Source organism: Pelmatolapia mariae, linkage group LG3_W (genome assembly GCF_036321145.2).
Source record: "Pelmatolapia mariae isolate MD_Pm_ZW linkage group LG3_W, Pm_UMD_F_2, whole genome shotgun sequence".
Taxonomy (NCBI): Eukaryota; Metazoa; Chordata; class Actinopteri; order Cichliformes; family Cichlidae; genus Pelmatolapia; species Pelmatolapia mariae.
In genome coordinates this window covers 92,972,229-92,991,478 of record NC_086229.1, presented here as the reverse complement: position 1 = coordinate 92,991,478, position 19,250 = coordinate 92,972,229, and the positions used below count along the sequence as shown (strand labels likewise).

General features: G+C 41.9%; 2 protein-coding genes and 1 pseudogene across 3 annotated transcripts in view; all 3 read right to left on the bottom strand.

Annotated features, from left to right (window-relative positions):
* Nucleotides 1–14,387, bottom strand: part of mta2 (metastasis associated 1 family, member 2) — a 31,414-nt gene extending 17,027 nt beyond the window's left edge. The window contains exons 1-3 of the mRNA XM_063470347.1: nucleotides 14,006–14,387; nucleotides 1,815–1,882; nucleotides 1,044–1,137 (exon numbers count right to left, since the gene is read on the bottom strand). Coding sequence (XP_063326417.1) covers nucleotides 1,044–1,137; nucleotides 1,815–1,882; nucleotides 14,006–14,033 — 190 coding nt within the window. The 5' untranslated portion in view covers nucleotides 14,034–14,387. The remainder of the gene's footprint in view (nucleotides 1–1,043; nucleotides 1,138–1,814; nucleotides 1,883–14,005) is intronic.
* LOC134625026 (NACHT, LRR and PYD domains-containing protein 14-like) overlaps nucleotides 1–19,250 on the bottom strand; it is a 551,707-nt pseudogene that overhangs the window by 342,713 nt on the left and 189,744 nt on the right.
* The window catches only part of eml3 (EMAP like 3), a 39,159-nt gene continuing 34,851 nt past the window's right edge, over nucleotides 14,943–19,250 (bottom strand). For both annotated transcript variants that reach the window (XM_063470327.1, XM_063470328.1), the window contains 5 exons: nucleotides 18,905–19,002; nucleotides 16,697–16,784; nucleotides 16,508–16,606; nucleotides 16,271–16,401; nucleotides 14,943–15,878 (listed from right to left, as the gene is read on the bottom strand). In XM_063470327.1, the coding sequence (XP_063326397.1) occupies nucleotides 15,672–15,878; nucleotides 16,271–16,401; nucleotides 16,508–16,606; nucleotides 16,697–16,784; nucleotides 18,905–19,002 (623 nt within the window). In that variant the 3' untranslated portion in view covers nucleotides 14,943–15,671. The remainder of the gene's footprint in view (nucleotides 15,879–16,270; nucleotides 16,402–16,507; nucleotides 16,607–16,696; nucleotides 16,785–18,904; nucleotides 19,003–19,250) is intronic.

The window sequence follows — 19,250 nt, the reverse complement described above, 5'->3', positions numbered from 1 at the left end:
AGGTGTTATAGTGAAATTTCTATGGATGGTTGCAGTAACTGAATCAGTTATAGTGTCTGCAGTCGCAGGCTCCTAGCTTGTGGAGTTAGAAGCATGTGATGGTGTGGAGCGGCATCTCCCTCACTGGAAAAAAACAAGGCTTGTTATCATTGGAGGCAATCTAAGATATCAAGACTGTGGTAATCCCATTACACCACAGTCTGGGACTGAACTCCAAGATGATAACTTGCCATCAACGAAAGGAGTTTATCAGAGACCACATCCAGAATTTGGGAATAGAGTGGATGGAATTGGCAGCCTGCAGTTCTGACCCTCAATCCCACTGAACACTGCGGGAGCTGCTTGGGCCAAACCATGCCAAACTGACTCAAGAGAATGTGCAGTGTTTGTGTGAGTGAAGCCCCACGAGTTAGTTAAGTCCAGCGTGTAGCTGCCAGCAGTTTTTGGACTAATTTCAGTACAAATGTAAGTGCATTTCATACATGTATTTTATAATAATAATTATTATTATTTACATTTACGTGTATATACACATATTTACATTTATATAGCGCTTTTCAAGACCTTCAAAGCGCTTTACAATTGCACATTTCATTCACTCTCACACACTGGTGGAGGCACGCTACAGCTGTAGCCACAGCTGCCCTGGGGCAGACTGACAGAAGCGAGGCTGCCATATCGCGCCATTGGCCCCTCTGGCCATCACCAGTACGCGGTAGGTGAAGTCTCTTGCCCAAGGACACAACGACCAAGACAGACAGAGCTGGGGATCGAACCGGCAACCTTCCGGCAACCATGGGCGACCGTGGTGCATTTTAAACTGTGTAAACATTTAATAAATAAGTAATTAGAGTAAAAATTCTGAAACACCATTTTTTCATTCATGAAAACTTGCCCCCTTTCATTTTTCAATGTCAGAGCTGAAGTAGTGCTTTGGGGTTGTAGTGTGAAGTTTATTAAAAGAGTGGAGCCACATCATAGCTGCTCTCAGACTGGAGAAGATGAGCACTGGGAGGAGCTCTGGCTCACTGGTTGCTACTCACTTGCGTTGCTGTCAGCTAGAGTGTTGAGGTTGCCCGAGATGTCTCGCCTCCTGAACAGACACACCACTTTTGCCTCCACATTCCCATTGGCTGTCTGCAAGTGAAGAGTCAGTAATTACAAATTAGAACCACATTGACGCACTAGAGTAATTCCCTCCTCCTCATCATAATCATCTAAAAACTGAAATTTTAAATAAGTGAAAATAAAATGTTCATTTAAACACTTGGTTGAAAACCGTTTGCTGCCACCGACAGCCTGAAGTCTTGATCTCATGGACATCACCACATGCTGGGTTTTCCTCCTTCTTAATGCTCTGCCAGGCCTTTACAGCAGTGTCTTTCAGCTGCTGTTTGTTTGTGGGCCTTTCTGTCTGCATTTTAGTCTTCAATAAGAATACTCCAGCAGCTTCCTGTGCCTTAATGGTGGGTATAAATAAGTACGAGACGAGGTTGTGGCACTGAGCAAAGCGACCATTGTGGTGAGTATACTGGGGGCTTAACCCGTCAGTCACTGTGTTCAACAATCAGCACTCGGGCTGATGCAGTCCTCCTGGTGCTCAGCACAACACTAACAATGCAATCAACTAGTCTAATTTTTTCCCTCTCATTTAAATAAAATTAGTCACCAGAACATCCCTAGTAATCACTTTGAATAGGAAGAATATTCTATAGTTTTGGTGCATTACAGAGGGTAAACAGGTTACAGTTAGGACGTACAGTACATACAGCTGTTTGAGAGAAACATAAAACTGTGAAAAAAAACCAACCTACCTTATTGAGCTCTTCTATTCTCCGGATCAGGTAAGGGTTGCTGGAGGAGTTCTCAAAGTACACATAATCTGAAACAAAGAGCGAAGAAAGATCAGCTTACAATGGAATTACATGTCAACCCACGTCCCTATACTCATCAAATAAAGAACTATAACAATATACTCTGCAGCAGCGTAAACTTTTAAAAGTAAGTACTGACTGACTTTTATGTCACATATTTATGCAGCGATACAAATGTTTTAATATTGAAGAACATTAAAACATTACTGTTGGCCACATGTCGGCAAAGTTATCTGACATTAGTGATGTTTGTACTTCATGCGCTTCAGGTTCTACTTGATGGCAAAGCCTTCACTTTAAAATATAAGCCGTTCAGTAGTTGACCTTAATCTTACAGAGAATGTGATGATTTTATGGATAATTAAAGTCAGTCATATATCCACAAACACAACAAGCTGAAAGTCAGTGATGCTGATCGGTTTGCAGTCCTGAATATCACGGCACAAGCAGGATTCACTGCACTGTTAATGTTAGCTTTGTTATATTGCTGCCTCTGTTCGGTGGTGTCGAGCCAAACGGACTTTAACGTGTTTGAACGAGGTGACGGTTCACTCGTTAAGCTGAAAGAAAGATGCTTTAATCAAACGAATCACACACACGTGTCCACTGTACCATCTGGGAACTTTTCTTTTTAGCACTTGTAATAACACAAACAGAAAATCCTTCTCTTGTGCTGTTTTGTAGCAGTGTATACACCTGAGACTGTCACCTGTCTGTCTGTCCTGCACTCTCTCTCTTTTTCTTTCTCTCTGTTTGTGTAATAAAAGTATGAACATGTGTTTATAAGTTACACTTGTGTTTGAATCCTGCAGCTTATCACACATTTGATTTCCATGTGTGACAACTGCAAGTGTCCAGAGTGAGGACAGACTGAGGGACCCACTGCTGCACATCATCTGTGAGGCTCTGCACCCCTGATGATCCACCAGGACAAACTCAGCAGTGTGTGAGGAAGAGCCAGCACCAGCTGGCTGGCATTGCTATATTAATACTGCAAATGTCACTTTTATATCACATAAAAATACCGATATCACTGTGGGCCAAAGGGCATGGCACAACTCAAGTCTAATTCCAAAACCTTCGACTTCACCTCACCCAAACTGTCCACCTATGATTTCTAGCTGCCCACCCCTAACACAGCAGGGCAACTCCTGCCAGTAAGTCACAACTGAATAAACTTGTGAGTGCCACAGGTGCCTTCTGAGTTCATGCAACTAACAGTTGTGTGGATGTATTGAAATAGATTTAGTGGTAACGAATGGTGTCATTGGTAGACGCAAGCAGGCCTTTAAGTACATATAACACTTCATGTAAAGATATGTAGCTTGTAAAATAGAATAAAGAACTTCTAAGAATACATGTTGGTTATGACTTGCCCCACTGAAGTGAGTACACACAGGACATGGTGGTAGTTTCCTAAAGGGGCGAAGCAGCGGTAAAAACACGTGTGACTCAAGATTCAGGAAATATGTGCTGCTTTGTTTGTGAACCATCTCATGAACAATCACAACTTTCTCTATTCAATGCAAAATTGTCAGGTTCCAGTATTGTTCTGCCATTAAAGATAAAATAATGACCTTTTTCCATAATAAACGCTCTCAGTGCTAATCTTGATTATTAGCTTGAGTGAATTTTAGGAGTGCCAATATAACTCGCTTGGTTGAGCAGGGGACCGTTATACTGAGCAGCAAATCCTCACAGCTTTTTGAGAAACAAGAAGCTACAAACTGACATTTTACCCAACAACATTTTGTACTTGAGAAGCAATTTTAATGACAAAGTCCTGATAGTATAATATTGTTTCCAATTAGAAGCAAATAATATTAATACTCCTCAAAATCTTAAGTTTCATTGGAGGGACCAAAACTACTTTAGTCTAACACAGCTCAAATATTCCACAAGCATGCTGCACACAGAAATGTGTGACAGTGTCAAGCCTCTGTGTTTCTAGTTCAGTCATAAGCTCTTCATAGTTTATTATGCAAACCACAAGTAACCCTTCTTACAGTGGGCGCTTCATCTTAGACTTCAGCTGGGTGGCTACAGCACTGAAATCAATGAGGCACTGGCAGGAACAGATCAACTGAAATACAGCTGAAGTTTTATAAAGCAGGATTGTAGCTGCTGGTTTTATAATACTAGGTCAGACTCTGGCTCTGATGTTTGTCATGTCTATGTTTAAGAGGCATCTGGAAACCCCATCTAAAAAGGTCAAGTGGTCAGCCAGGAGTAGCCAGCAGTCTGCAGTGTAACCAACATTCAAACTATATATCCTCTTAACATTGCTTAAGTCACTGACACCAATTCAGACAAGAAGGAAACCGAACAAAGTCAGGAGAAAGCAGCACTGTCAGTAGCTCTTCAGTCCCTAAAGTTCAAACCAGCAGAGTCAGACGAGTCTTGACTATATGACCAGGCTGATAACAACTACATTAACTTCTGCAGCAGAAAATAAAACCAGTATCAACACTTAAAACACCAAGTGAAGCCTGTGCCAGTGAAGTGGCACGACTGCACTACTGATAACGTATTACACAACATGTTCCACAAGTCGACTGAGGAGTAACTGAAAGTAGGATGTCACCATAACTGATACAATACAATACAATACAATACTGTTTTAATGTCAAAATTCTCAGAATGCGAGATAACGATCCTGGCTTTTTTAATTTTTTTTTAACCAAAGTAACTATAGGCAGTGGATGTACTGAGCACGCAATTGTTCTGGAACTGACAGTGGCAGCATACGTGTTCTACTCTATCCTTAAATGCTAAAGAAGAAGAGGCTGCTACAGTAGGTCTGCACTGACTTAAATAAAGACTGTAATCCTGAAATACACGTTACATTTTCATGAGACAGCCGTCTTTGCTGCTGTTGTGACTATAGCCTATGCTCCACAGGCTAAAGTGTTTGGTGAAAGGTAGATGAATGCTTACGTTAACATCATGTAATTAACATTATGGTATGGTAGTTAGTAGGGTAACTTGGCAACCAGGCTGTCCTGTCAACAAAACATTCACATTTTAAATACTGCCATACCTCAGGGATTTAAAATGACTTTTTGATTAAAATGTCTTACGTTAGGGATGTTGCTACCAACTAATTCCCTAATTGACTAAACAAGCGGGGGAAAAAGAAGACGAACCAACTATTATAACACTAAGAAACACTCAGATATCAAGTTAAATTTGAGAACTTCTTCAGTAATGAACCACACTGCTTAAATGTGCATCACCTCCCGTCGTGCATTATGAACATTACACATTATTCTCCAAACAACGAAACAGAAAAACATTAAAAAGACAAAAAAACAAAACATGTTATATATGATATGAAAACATCTTACTACAAAAGATCTTAACGTACTAATAAAATATCATAAACAACATCTGAAAAACTAATAAACTGTTACTGAAAAGTATGTGACCACCACAGCTCGCTCCTTTCGATGTGGAGAAGCAGCAACTGGACTCTTAGCCCCTACTGAATGACTGAACTCCTCACCCTAGCGCTAAGAAGCAGCCCAGTGAGATGATGTTCCCAGCTGCTGATAACAACGCTAAATATTCTCTCTGTCATGACCTCTTTTCAGGACAGACTCATCTGCCATCATGGAAAGAACTTACAACAATAATGGGCAGAGAAATGTATTTATGCCATCTCTGTCAGAAATTTTCATATTAATTTACTAACTGAGGTCAGAAGAGTCCCAGATGGAGCTCTTTGATTTTTGCAGGGTTTCTCTGAACACCGGCGGTCTGATCCTGGGGTCATTGTATGAGTTTAGTCACTAAATGTAGTGTTAGATCCACTTCAGAGACAGTTTCAAGAGTTGTCTTACCGCTTTGACCAGAGTAAACGGACGTGGACAAATATTGACAGCTTAGGTAAACAGCAGACTGACAGTCTACACTCACTACAGATGAACGGTAGTAAGAGTTGTTTGTCCTACGGTGGCCACCGTTTCTAGGATTTTGCACTTGAGTTGAGAAGGCTAAGAGTGGTGACATTTTGTTTAATATAACGCTGTTGCACGGTTGAGTTTATGCACCAATTTACAAAAACAGGGGAATAAACTGACTACATATTAAGCAATATTGACTATGGGCTCAGAATAGCAGCACAACCTGAGCAACACGAGCTTTACAAATAACAGATTTTTAATCATTTAGCATTCATCATACCACTAACGACAGGCACAGTGTTTCACTGTATCTTTTGATGTGATTATTAACAGCAGTGTTGCTTTTCGTCAAGCTCCATCTGGTCCTCCCACAAGCAGGGACAGAGACCCCCGGGACGATATCAGTGGGTTTCTGATGAAACGTCAAAAGCAGAGATTGGGAAGAAAGGACTACGACAGGGAGAGGATTTCTTGCTCTACTTAGCTCAATGGTGGGAAGCTCGAAAAGAGAGACATCACCTCCTTGTTCACAGCGAGAAAAAAAAATACCACCAAATTACATAACACTGGGTCAGACAGCAAAAGGGGATAAGCGCTCATGTGCTCAACATGACAAATTCTAGATCTAGAGACAAAATGTCAGCAGGGGTTATTTTTTCATACTAAAGCCCTCCATCACTTCCTACTGCCCAGTTCGAGGGGAGACAATGCTCTTACATTGAGGCAGTGATCACCCAGATAAAATATGCTTGAATTTAAAGTGAATTTCAGTCTCAGCTCAATGTACCATTTTACCTCAAAAGCACTGCACTCAAAGGAGAGCTGGTTCTGTGTTTGGGTAATATGTAAACGTGTGCGCAGAAAATGGATCTAAAGCAAAGTGATGTGTGTTGAGGCAGCCATGAGTGTATGCTGTGGACATTTGCAGTTGGAGTGGTGCTGTCTGTCAGGTGCTTGAGGGTGAATAAGGAGGAGGAAGCCCTTTGACTAATCTCTGGGGAAGATAATGATCTTATGCAAGCTGAACACTGTGTGCTTCAGGAGGACTGGTGATATACAAACCAGCACCGGCTTGCTCTTACCAAAAAGTGGTTTCAGAAATATGAACTTGATGGAAACAAAATTGCAACTGATGTACATATCATAAAATGCATTTGTTTCTGCGTTACATACCAAAGAGTTTAAACTATGTTACAGTGCAGGATACTTGAAAAGGCTCCAGAATGAGTTTTTTAAGCCAACTGTGAAGTCAACATTACCCTGTTGCCTCAGCAAAATTTCTACTGATTACTGCAGAAAATAAGCTTTGTGCAAAACGACCTTTCTTTTAGCAAGAAAAAAAGAGATAATGCAACTTTTAGTGATATGCTTCATTAATCATTAAAGTAAATGCTGAAAGAGGCATACACAAAACACTTTAAAATTTTGCTCAGGGCTGGCCAGCAAAACAAGAGGTTGATGTTCGCTGCACAGCAGCAGTGGCGCTAATGTTTGGGCTACTGCAGCTACACCAGTACATTAGTAGTGTGAGCGAGCTCAAAGACCAAATGACAACAGAAAATGTTGATGAAAACTTCTGCTGAAGAAACTGTGTGGATAGAGTTTGTCTGTTTCCAGTCTGACAGAGCAGCAGAAGAGCATATGCTGCAAACTGCAGCCCACCCCCTGGCTACGAGGATTTTCTGTGAGCAAGCTCTTTCCCAGCTACACAGAGTGTGCCGACACAGAACAGGTGTTTAACACTTTACTGCCACATCAGCTCCATGTATGAACCTCAATGCCCTGTGTGCGTGTGCGGTATAGCTTTTGAGAATGTACCATTTGTATTAATATCTACATTATTCATTTAAAGCTGACCAAATTATTTAATTTTCCATTTGGTTTGTTTTCTATTGTAACACTTGAACACACTTATAATAACCTTAGTAAGATACTTCCATATTTACTTCCCTTTACTGGTTTCCTGGTATGCCTAATAATTCCCTGACAGCCTTCCTCTGTAGAAGCCACTGTTCTAATACCACCGAGTCTTTCAACTAGATTTGTGAGAAAAAACAAAAAACACACAAAAAAACCATCAGAAATGTCTAAACTTGTTTAAAATTCTGGAAAATAAGTTCAGCATTGTTTAAAAGCTTTTTGCCATGACTTTAAAAGGTTCAAGTGAAGTCCAAAGTGAAAGCATGATTAACTCATTTACAATATCACACTGACCCTCTTGCAGGGATACGGTGTGTCACCCCTATTAGTTAGTTAGAACTGCAACTAAAGATTATTTTGGTAGTCGACTAATCTGCCAATTGCTCTCTGATTAGTCAACGATTATTTCAGTAAATCTCAAGTCTGCCCACCTGTGAGTCCAAAATAACAAGTTAACAAAGTTTACACCGTGCAGTGGACATGCTCAGGGGTGAGGCTTGCTCTTATCTTTGAGATGATGAGCTGCTGAGAACAATGCTAAAGATTCTCTCTGTCATGACATCAGCCATCTGAGACATGCATGAGCCTCTTTTCAGGTCAGATTCATCCGCTATCACGGAAAACAAACAAACAACCCATTTCATTTTTTTGTTTATTTATTTAATGGTTTGAACTACTTTCCATTTAAGATAAACAATTTGGACTTCTTTAATAAATGAATTTTAGCATTTACGTTCAAATACGGGGAAGAGACGCACGGTGAGGCAGGAGCAAGCTGAGCCTCACCTTGGATTTCCCAATCCCTCACAAACTGTTCCCTGTAATGCAATGAGAGCGAATCACTGTCTCTCTGTCGCCAATCAGATGCTTCAAACACTTTCAAAATATGCAGGCTAAAATTAAAGAGAAGCTGCCCGAGGCCATGTTTACCCACAGGTACGCACACAAGCTGAACCTGGTGCTGTTGCAGAGTGCGAGCCCGAGTCACATGCACTTTACTAAACCAGCAGAGGGACTTTTCAGTAGTGGATGGTGGATGATCAAGTGCCGTTTACACAGACCATAAATTTGCACCAAAACTGACCTGCACGCATCATTTCATTTTATTATGGAAAATCCTGACCGCTGGAATAATGACACGTTGATGATGGCGGCAGGATACGATCAGTTTCTCCTCACAGGATGTGAGTGCGTTTTCAATGGAACTGACGCGTTTTCAGAGTGATGCAAAACAAGGTGCTGGACACTGTATATTGTCTCACGCACATGCACGACACCGCTGCAGCTCTCGAGCGCAGGAGGCTGGCGTTTCATAGTTTCTATGACCGATTTGAGTAGAAATGTGGTGCACTTGGCCTGACAGGAAGTGGAAACAGAGTCAGACAGGTGATCAGAGATGAACAGAGACAAGCGCTCCGTTTCATTTTGGACAACAGTGATCAAATGAAGGCCAGGTTTGATCATTTCCTTGGTTTGGTCGATTGCGCAACATTGGGTGAAATGTCACATCTTGATAAGGTGAACCTACAGACCTGTCAAAATGTGCCAAGTTGGTTTGACTTTGTGAGACTTGAGGCGGATCTCATCGGACTGTATAGCTCACAAACAATGAGAAATTAATGTAAATCTCCTAGACAGCTTCTCAACTTTTTAGCCCACAAGGATCTCATTCAGACTGTTCCTGAGGCAACAAAGTTGCTTCAGCTGGTCATTCTCAGCACTGAAAAGAAATAAGACGTACAGTTGGACCAGGACTGTTCTTCCCTGGCAGTGATCTCCACTGAGGTGGACTTTTAAAGTTGAAACAAGACAAGGAGGACTTCTACAAAAGGAACAAACATTTTTGTCCAGAAGGATCAGCACAGGGACTTCATTTATAAAGAAAAGTATAATAACTTTTTTTTAATGTTTGTCACATGGGGTATAGTTTGTATGTGTAAAGAATGCTAATATGAGATATGAAACATAACCCATTAACTGCTGCAAATGAAATGGGAGAGAGGACTGGCTCAATTCGTGGCAGCAGCAGCAGCTGTTAGTGGTGGAAGAAAACTAAATGAATGTTAAAAAAAAAGAAATTCATGTTACGAAATGCTACTGCCAGCGAGTCTGAAGCAACACTGACAACTGTTTCATAAAATAAAAATAACATCAAATGGCCATAACAGCAGCAGTTGCGTGGCAGGGCAGTGGTAACTGCCTCATACAACTGGAGTGGAAGGCAGGAAGCAGGAAGTTGCCCATACTAGCTGCCGGTGCCACGAATTGAGCCAGCCCTTGTTGTCAAATGATGAATAATCGATTCTGTTGGGTTCATATATTTCTAAATCTGATTCTGATGAAGGCAGTGCCTCACCAGCCCTGAATCTCACTGCACATCATCTCTCCTTCAAGCTCGGGTCGTCTTACAGAGCCCTGGGAGTTTGAGGGTCCTGCGCAGTATCTTGGCTGTTCCTAGGACTGCGCTCTTCTGGACAGAGATCTCAGATGTTGTTCCTGGGATCTGCTGGAGCCACTCGCCTAGCTTGGGGGTCACTGCACCAAGTGCTACAATTACCACTGGGACCACTGTTTTCTTGTCTCATCCTGGACTGTGGTGCTGACACTCACCAGTCCCCGGTCCCCTTCCTTCCGCTTAGCATACAGTCTCAGAGTGCTGGACTTGGGGTGAAACCCTCCATGCATGGTCAGGAGCTTCCTCATCTTGATGTCAGTGGCTTCTATCTCCTCCTTTCGCCAGCTTATTATCCCAGCAGGGTACCTGATCACAGGCAGGGCGTAGGAGTTGATAGCGCGGATCTTGTTTTTACCGTTCAGCTGACTCCTCAGGACTTTCCTGACCCTCTGCGGGTATTTGGTGGTTACAGCTTTCCTAGCGATCTCTTCATGGTTCCCATTTGCCTGTGGGATCCCCAGGTACTTGTAGCTGTCTTCTATGTCTGCAATGTTGCCATCTTATAGTTTGATTCCCCCAGGTCTCTTTGTTATCATCCCACCTCACTTCTCCAGTCTGAATGACATTCCAATGTCATTGCTGTATATCCCGGTGGTGTGGATCAGTGAATTGATGTCTCGTTCACTCGTGGTATACAGCTTGATGTCATCCATGTAGAGGAGGTGGCTGACAATTGCCCCATTTCGTAGTCGGTATCCGTAGAAAGTCTGGTCAATGATCTCACTGATCTCACATAACAGTAAGCGGTTCTTTGTTGCTGGCTATCTGAATCTAAACGGGAAATTCCAGCTGTTAGCTGTAATGCTTGGGTTTGTAGAGTACTTTGTGCAGACAGTGTGAAGGCGTGCCTATTAGAGTCAGGCGTGCCAGTGGTTCACCAGACTGATAAGTTGGAGTCAGACTGATTTTTTTCCTTGTCGGGTTTACAGATCAAGCAGCACAACCAGCTGTCCAAGCAGATGTCCACAAGAGGCGATCATCAGCGCGATTTTATGTACTAAAATAGTCTCAGTTTTCCCAAGCACACCCAAACAGTTTACAACATAACGTGCTACTACATCTGCATCACACCACCTCACTAAGTTTATTACTAACCACAGTATGAGCATAAAATAGTGACACACACAGTCCATTAAAACTAACAAACCAGTCTTTACTTTTAAACTATTTTTGAACATTTTCACCAGGTATCAGGGGGCAAGAGTTGGGGCACACCCTGGAAAGATCACTACTCTATCACATGACTCAAGCTGGTCCAAAGGTCCCGTAAAGGTGCCTTATTCACTGTTCATGAATTTATGTCCTTCAGCCACACGCTGAGGAAAGAAAAGTTCTGACATACAAAAAGCTGAAGTGAAACAAAAACAATGAAAAGTGTCACTGCCACCACCGTCGGTGCTTTTTTCTCCATTCTCCCGTTTCCTGTAAACTTTGCTCCCTTCTGTATTCCAGCCCACTTGTCAACTTTCAGTAGTTCCAATCTAGATTGTGTATGTGAACAGATACGTGCGGGACCATGAAACCAGCTTAATACAGAGACAGACAACCATTCACAGCTATGGCCAGTTTAGAATCACCGAGTGGGTAACTCGGTACCTGGAGAGAACCCACACACAAAGGTCCCAGCTGGCTCGATCAATTCACCAGATGCAAAATATTATAAAGCCTCAGTGACATGAAAAACTGAACTCTTAAACTGAACTTTTTAGTTTTTAAATACAACTGTACAGGTGTTTATTTTTACCCTATAATTGATTTAAAATACACATAATGATGCATTTAGTAGTCTTTGCTAATGAAAAATCCTGTTCCTGGGTTTATGGCTCATTGATGCAGCATCACACTATGGCCTTTATTTACCTGCACAAACTTGATCTAGCAAGGTGGCTGGGACAGATCCAGCAGCTCTTCCAGCCCCTCTACAGTCCAACCACAAAGTGATGGAAGCACGTTTCTCAACGTGTAAGATATAAAATGTATAACACAGTAATGTAAAAGAAAAAAATTCTTATCCTGGGGAAAGAAAACTTATTATTTGTTCACAATATTTACCACTTAATTTTCTGACAATTTTCCATATAAACCTTCATCAACAATTCTCTTTAGCTAATGCATGACTAATGCCAAGCTTAGTCTTCTGATGCTTTATCTCTTCTATAAATTCCAATAATTAGCTCCAAACAATAGGTTTCTCTAGGAACCCACCTTACAAAATTACTACAATTTTCTAGCTGATATTTCTAAATTGACTCTCCTTCCACATAGCGCTATGTTGCTCTCAACAAAAATGAAACCCTGCACACCTCTGCACAAATAGTAGCGACAATAGCAGGGATCCTAAAGCCGAATCGTCAAGTGTTTTAGCAGCAACATACGTGGATCCATGAACCTGCACATGAAACCGGCAAAGCTACACTGAGCACACATACACAAAAAACACACGTAAGTGTGTTTTGTGTGTGTGTGTGTGTGTGTGTGTTTTTCGGGTAAGTGATAAGAAGTTAATGGGGGGAAAAAAACACTAACTGTTCAAACATTAAGCGCAGAAATATGCAGCATGTTTTGCAGAGCATAGTTTAATCGCTATGACCTAAATACCCCACACACTCGTGAGACTGCGATTAGCCTTCCCCCCACTCAAAGATTTTCAGGGCACCCGTAGCTAGCACCGTCTCCGAGGCTTAGCACTGAAAAGGTTTCACAATCAACACTGAAGCCCAGAATCAACTCTCCAGATGATCCGACTGGAAAACTAACAGTAGAGAACAGCAGCTTGCTTTGTATGAACCATAGTTTAGTTTCTTTTCTGACGCCTGCAAAGCAACCTCCAAATGAATTGCATCTTATAAATGCCTGCCACTGGTGTCGCGGGGGGCTGCGAAAGATGATATTAATGACTAATTACCTGATTAATACCGCCGACATACCAGTTTCCTTTGCAGCCATGTAGTACTGATGAAACATGTTTAACAAACGAAAACTTAACGAGTTATTACCACTTAACTTGGTACAAATTCAGTCGTTCACTTGCAGCTGTTCCAATATAACTGTTCACAGTCTGTAAACTAAATTCTTAACACAATTTTAACTAAGCTCGGATAGCACCGCTACTACGCCAAGCTAACAGGACTTAGCAGCCAGAATTAGCACATCTAGTGATATGGCGGAGGCGATAATGAAATTAACCTACCAGCCTGACACAGCTAGCAGAGCGGTGTTAGCAAGCCATCACAGACGTCACCAAATTTAGCTAGATGCTTACTTCTCAACAGCCAGCAGCTAATGCTAGCTAGCACTGTGTTCATTTTGAGGACGTTATCAAATCTATAGACTACACGTCAGAGAATTAGACAATTTACTGTTATTTCGCTTATCTATAACCAACACATATGTTTGGATCTCCTGGATCCAGCTGGCCGGATGGATTTATATAAATACAAACTTTCAGAACCGGTTCATGCTGTGCGACGGCCGCCCTGTGGTACGGTACTATGATGGCGAGAACTAACTGGGATATAACACAGATCTGTTCTAAAAGTTGAACTTTAAAACAAATATACACTGCTCAATGTATTGTATTATTATAGTCCGAACACAGAAGCAGCTCTACTTGGCTACAGCTGTGTGGAAACCAAATCAATGTGAAGTTATTTACGTCTGTCTGTAAGCTAAGTCATACTACATTGTTTCGGCAGATCTGACGGTCTTGATGAAAGCCCGGAGTCGCGCAGCGTACGCTAGCTTTAGCTAGCTGCTAACAGCAGAGACAGCTAGCGGCTAGTTAGCCAGCTCCCAGTAGAAGCGAACAATCACGTTGAAGGGGTGTCTTAAAAATGTAAACCATTCCTTACCTCCCACTCGGTACATGTTGGCCGCCATTCTCTCGTAACCTTTATCAGAAGCAGTCCCAGGGTATTCCCCGCTTGGGTAGAAACAGGTCGATTGGAGTCTATTTTATTCCTTCATTTATCGTCAACACCCCCGCCGCGAAACAAAGCCGGCTCTGGGTACAACAAGAGAGCAGTGGCGGGTAAAAAGTTGAAAGTTTCCGTTGGCGACGCTCCGGCAATTATCTCCAAAAATAGAAGTTTTTATTTTCTCTCTCTGGCGACCTTCCTCTCCTCTTCTTCACTCACTTATTCACATACAGCTAGCCTGTCTCTTACTCCACTCTTCCTCCCATCCTCCGCTCCCAGCTTCATCCTCCTCTTCTTCACCTCCGCTCAGTTCAGCGCGCGCGCGCACACACACACAGAGACACACACACACAGCCTCCCCCCCCCCCCCCTCGTGTACAAATCGTCAACTTCGGATTTTGTCGACAATCACCGACGTCTCACAGTCAACTTGTTCACCGGCGCTGGTTTAGTGACACAGACGGCCTGTTTTATGAAATGTACGACATGCTAAACTTACTTTACTGCTTGTAGTTTACAAAGTGTCTCAGGATGCTTACCGGAAACAAACGCTTATTTACAAGATTTACACACAATCACAGGCTTTAATATTGCAAATTCAGAGACTATACAGACCAGTCAGTATAATGATGGCAGCAAATATGCCCCAAATAACTCAAATTCTGAACGGACGGAAGCTGTTAAAAATGAGATACAAGTATAAAAAACAGTTTAAAAATAGTGTGAAAAAGCACTAATGTATGTTTTTCTTGTACAGGCTGCTGGTAGTGCAATAGATGGCAGTGTTGGAGAGCAAATCAGTTTACTGAAGTATCACACCTAAAGGCAGTTAATGATTTAATTCATTTTATTCAATTCATTTTATATTTTCCACCTTAAACCATGCACCTTTAACTGTATTCCAACTGGAGGGCACCACAGACTTTACTGCTGTCTTCAGTGAAAACACATTTGTTGAGACTTCAGTCCTAGGTGTTCTCACCTGAGACCTGTTATTTAGGAAAGCACTCACAGGTTCTGGAGTGGCACTGCCCACTAGTGACACTTCACACACAACACACCTCGGAGTCTTCTCTCATTTATTTGGAGCTGAGCTGATACGACATCACAGTATTGCCGACGTTCATTTAAATACATACAAAACTGCACTAAAGTAATCATTTTCAAGTGTACTGATCTACTGTTAGAGAAATGAATTAATAACAGATGCTGAGTTGATTTTAATGGGACAGGCCTGTCACAGTCTAAGTATATAAAAAGTTGAGATTTTAACCAAACCTTGTTTAAAACATGTATAAAATCACGTGCACAGGCAGTGCAGCACTGTTCTGCACCAGCAATCAAACAAGAACGGTTCTCACCACATACACAACAGAATGACAAGGATTCTGTCTTATGGGAAACATCACACACACTGTCCAGTTTCACAAGGATTTAAAGCATAACATTAACATGGATGTTCCTCCCGAAGAGGATGTTCTGCATGAAACTAGCAGCAGTGTCAGTCCAGAGGATAGAATGAGCCCATAACTCACTTCGATGCCTCTGCGGCTGTCAGAAAACAGCCCGCTTTCCCTCACTCTTACAAGCAGCCGTCTCCTTAGCTGGTTGCAGGTTCTGGAGAGCTGGTAGAGGTGGATGAGGCGGAGGCCAGTCTTTCATGGCTGTTACCCACCCCACCTCCAATCACCTTCCACTGAAGGATGCAAGTGTCCTTCCCGCCAATGGAGAGCAGGTGAGAGTCACTGTGAGTGAAGCAGACGTTGGTGACGTGGCTGCCGTGGCCCTCGTACTTGTGGCTTGGTGCCTGAAGAGAAAAGAAGCAGGTCCACTTTGGATCAGAGCAGAGGAAGGCCCATCATATCCCAGTTCCTCCTCCCCCCTCATTGTCTTTCCAGACTAGGATAAACACCTTTCTACAAAGTTCTTACTGTTAGTGCTGAATCTGAATGTCCCACAACCCTAGTGACAGCACTACAAACACAGCGGGCTCAGGGTCTTGAAAACTGAGCAGCTTATTAAATCAATCCATGTGGTCTCTGCTTTAATGAAAGAATACAACTCTGTTCAAAACCTTTAATGCGAGTTATCTGATCTGCTTGAGTTGGACTGACTTTGGCAAACTGTTTAACTGTTTCTAACTCTTAAAACTGGCTGACTTTTATCATTTGATTCTTATTTAAATAAGAAAATAGTTACCTTGAGTTTAGGACAGGGGTACTGGAACAGATGAACCTTACAGAAATCATCAGCCACAGCCACCATCTTCTCGTTGTGAGAGCGACACAGCGCGTTGATGTCTGTGCCGTCAGAGCCTTCCAGCCACACACCTGAACACCACAGTACCACACTCATCAGTCTGATTGGATAGAAGAACTCCATGAAGTTAATGCAATACTAAAGGAGGATAACAGCATTTTGCTTGGAGTTTCTCACCCATCACATGGAAGCCTAGCACACAGGTATAAGAGGCCCATTCTCTGTCTTTGCTCTCAAAGCGGTTCCTAAGCAGCTTACATCCTGCTGCTATGTCCCCTGTTAAAACACAGAGTCACTAAGCTAAAGAACGTACTGCATGGCATTCCTATAACAGCACTAAAAGCACAGTGCTGGATGTTCACTTACAGTAAAGGATCTCATAGTCGCCTGAATTTGACATGATGTACTTCCCATCTTTGGACCAGTCCAGGTGAGTGATGAAGCTGGAGTGGCCCTGATCCAACAGATAAGCAGACAGAGTGTCACTCACATTAGCTAAAGAAAGCAAGCTTTTATTGTGGATTTTCTTCACCATCAGAAAACTCCATAATAATTAATCTCTGTGTTTGCAAGCTCCATACCACACATTGCATATGAAAGATCTCCAGGTCATTAAAAGTGAAGTTAATGTTCAAGTGCATTTAACCGGCATTCTTTCTAATGGCTAGCATGAGTATAATAACAACAATAACAAATTACAATAGTCCAGCCTAAAAGTAACAAATACATGAACTATTTTTAACAGATGTTAGATAGCATACTGCTAAGATTTTCAGGGCCAAGTACAATAACCTCAGTTTGATCTGAATTTACAAGCAGAAAGTTAAAGACAAAGACCTGCATGGCCTCTAAGACATTCCTGCAGTTTAGCTAATTGGTGTGTGTTATCTGGCTTCATGGACAGATAGAGCTGCGTGTCATCTGCATAGCAGTGAAAATTTATGCTATGTCTTCTAATGACACTGCCTAAGGGAAGCATGTATAATGTAAATAGAATTGGTCCTAGCACTGAACCCTGTGGAACACCATAATTAACCTCAGTGTGTGAAGAGGACTCTCCATTTACATGCACAAATTGGAGTCTATTAGATAGATATGATGCAAACCACTGCAGTGCAGTACCATTAGATGAGTCCACTGTCAGAGGCCATAAGAAGATCATTTGTAACCTTCACTAAAGCTGTTTCTGTGCTGTGATGAGCTCTGAAACCTGACTGAAACAAACAAGCCATTCCTCTGCAGATGATCCCTTTTGCTGATTTTGGTTTGTTTTTTATTGGTTTGGGAGCTGACACAGTCTCTAAGGGGATCGGGTTTTGGGGGATAACAATTACAAGAGGCGTGTAAGTCTGCTTCCTGGTCCCATCTCTGGATAGTCACATTTTGGGGGGTTTAATAAATTTGTACAGATTTCTAGAAATGAGAGCTGCTCCATCCAAAGTGGGATGGATGTTGTCTCTCCTAACAAGACCAGGTTTTCCTAGAAAGTTTCCCAATTATCTATAAAGCCCACATCGTTTTTTGGACAGCCACTAATTTAAGGAGAACATGCGGCTAAACACGTCACTCCTGGTCCGATTGGGGAGGGGACCAAAGAAAACTACAGAGTCCAACATTGTTTTGGCAAAGTTACACACCCATTTAATACTAATGTCAGTGACCTCTGACTGATGTAACCAGGGACCTTTACTGCCGACATGAATTATAATTTTATGGGATTTACCCTTTCAGCCAGCAGTTTCACTACAGAGGCTGGTGCCTTTAGCTTCACATGTCTTATAAATGAATCGCTCATAACCAGACTCTGTTTCTCGGTGGGTGCATGGCCGAGTGGGGAAAAACCATTAGAGACATGGACAGGTTTGTAGTGTCCTGGATGCTTCTTAGGACTACGCTTCCTCCTCACCATCGCCCAAACATTCGGTTTAGCTGTGTAGCAGACAGAGAATGACCAGCTTCATCTTAGACATTGTCTCTCACACTTTATATTCCTCTGAATGAAGGTTTACAGCCTCAGTAGCTATTAGTCATCTGAATAAGCGATAACAAAGTCTGCACATATCTGTTCCATTTATTTGTTTGTAATGTGAATCTGAGTATTTATTAGAGCGTTTTTAGCTTTTTTGGCCTTGGAGTATTTTTAATCTGAGAGCTTGAACTTGTAGTTTTAGTGAGCAATCGCTCTTTTCTCTGGGAATGTTTTCCAGTGTCTGTTAAAATGGTTGCCTGCTTGTTTAACTGCAAAACAAAACTAGCTAAGGGCATCAATAAAAGAACCTGAACAGGATCACATTCATGTGTAGGTTAGCTAACAAGAAGTACATCACTGCACCAACCCTCAGCAGCAGATTAATGCTTGAGAGTTCAAACTACCGAAGGTAACGGTCATTCCACTGACCAGTGTGATTTGTAATAATATGTGGACAACAACAGAACTCTGTACACAAGATTTATTTACAAGAAGGAAAATACAGCACTACACCAGGCTCATATTTGATGGAGATGTGCTGCGCTGTTAACCAAGAAGAAAAAAACCCAAGTCAAATAAAAGAAATAATTTAAAGTTTAACTCACATTACATTTTCCAAAGCGGGTGTAACGCCTGCCACTCTCTGTCACACTGTAGATGTAGATGAAGTTGTCATGTGATCCTACAGCTAGGAAGCTGCCATCTGAGAAACAAGAGGTCCCTCACAGAGTCAAAGAGGATTCCCACTGTGAAACTTTGGTACAGCCCACCCTCTCTCTTTATTCGTTTCCTGTCTCTGTGTCTACTTTGGCAAATAAACAAAATCAATGCCCAAATAACTCATAAACTATGATTGGGAATTTTTTATGACTATGATTTATTTGGCTTCGGAGAATGAAAATTTTAAACAAAAAACAAAACAAAAGAAAAAAAATCTTTTATCTGTGAACA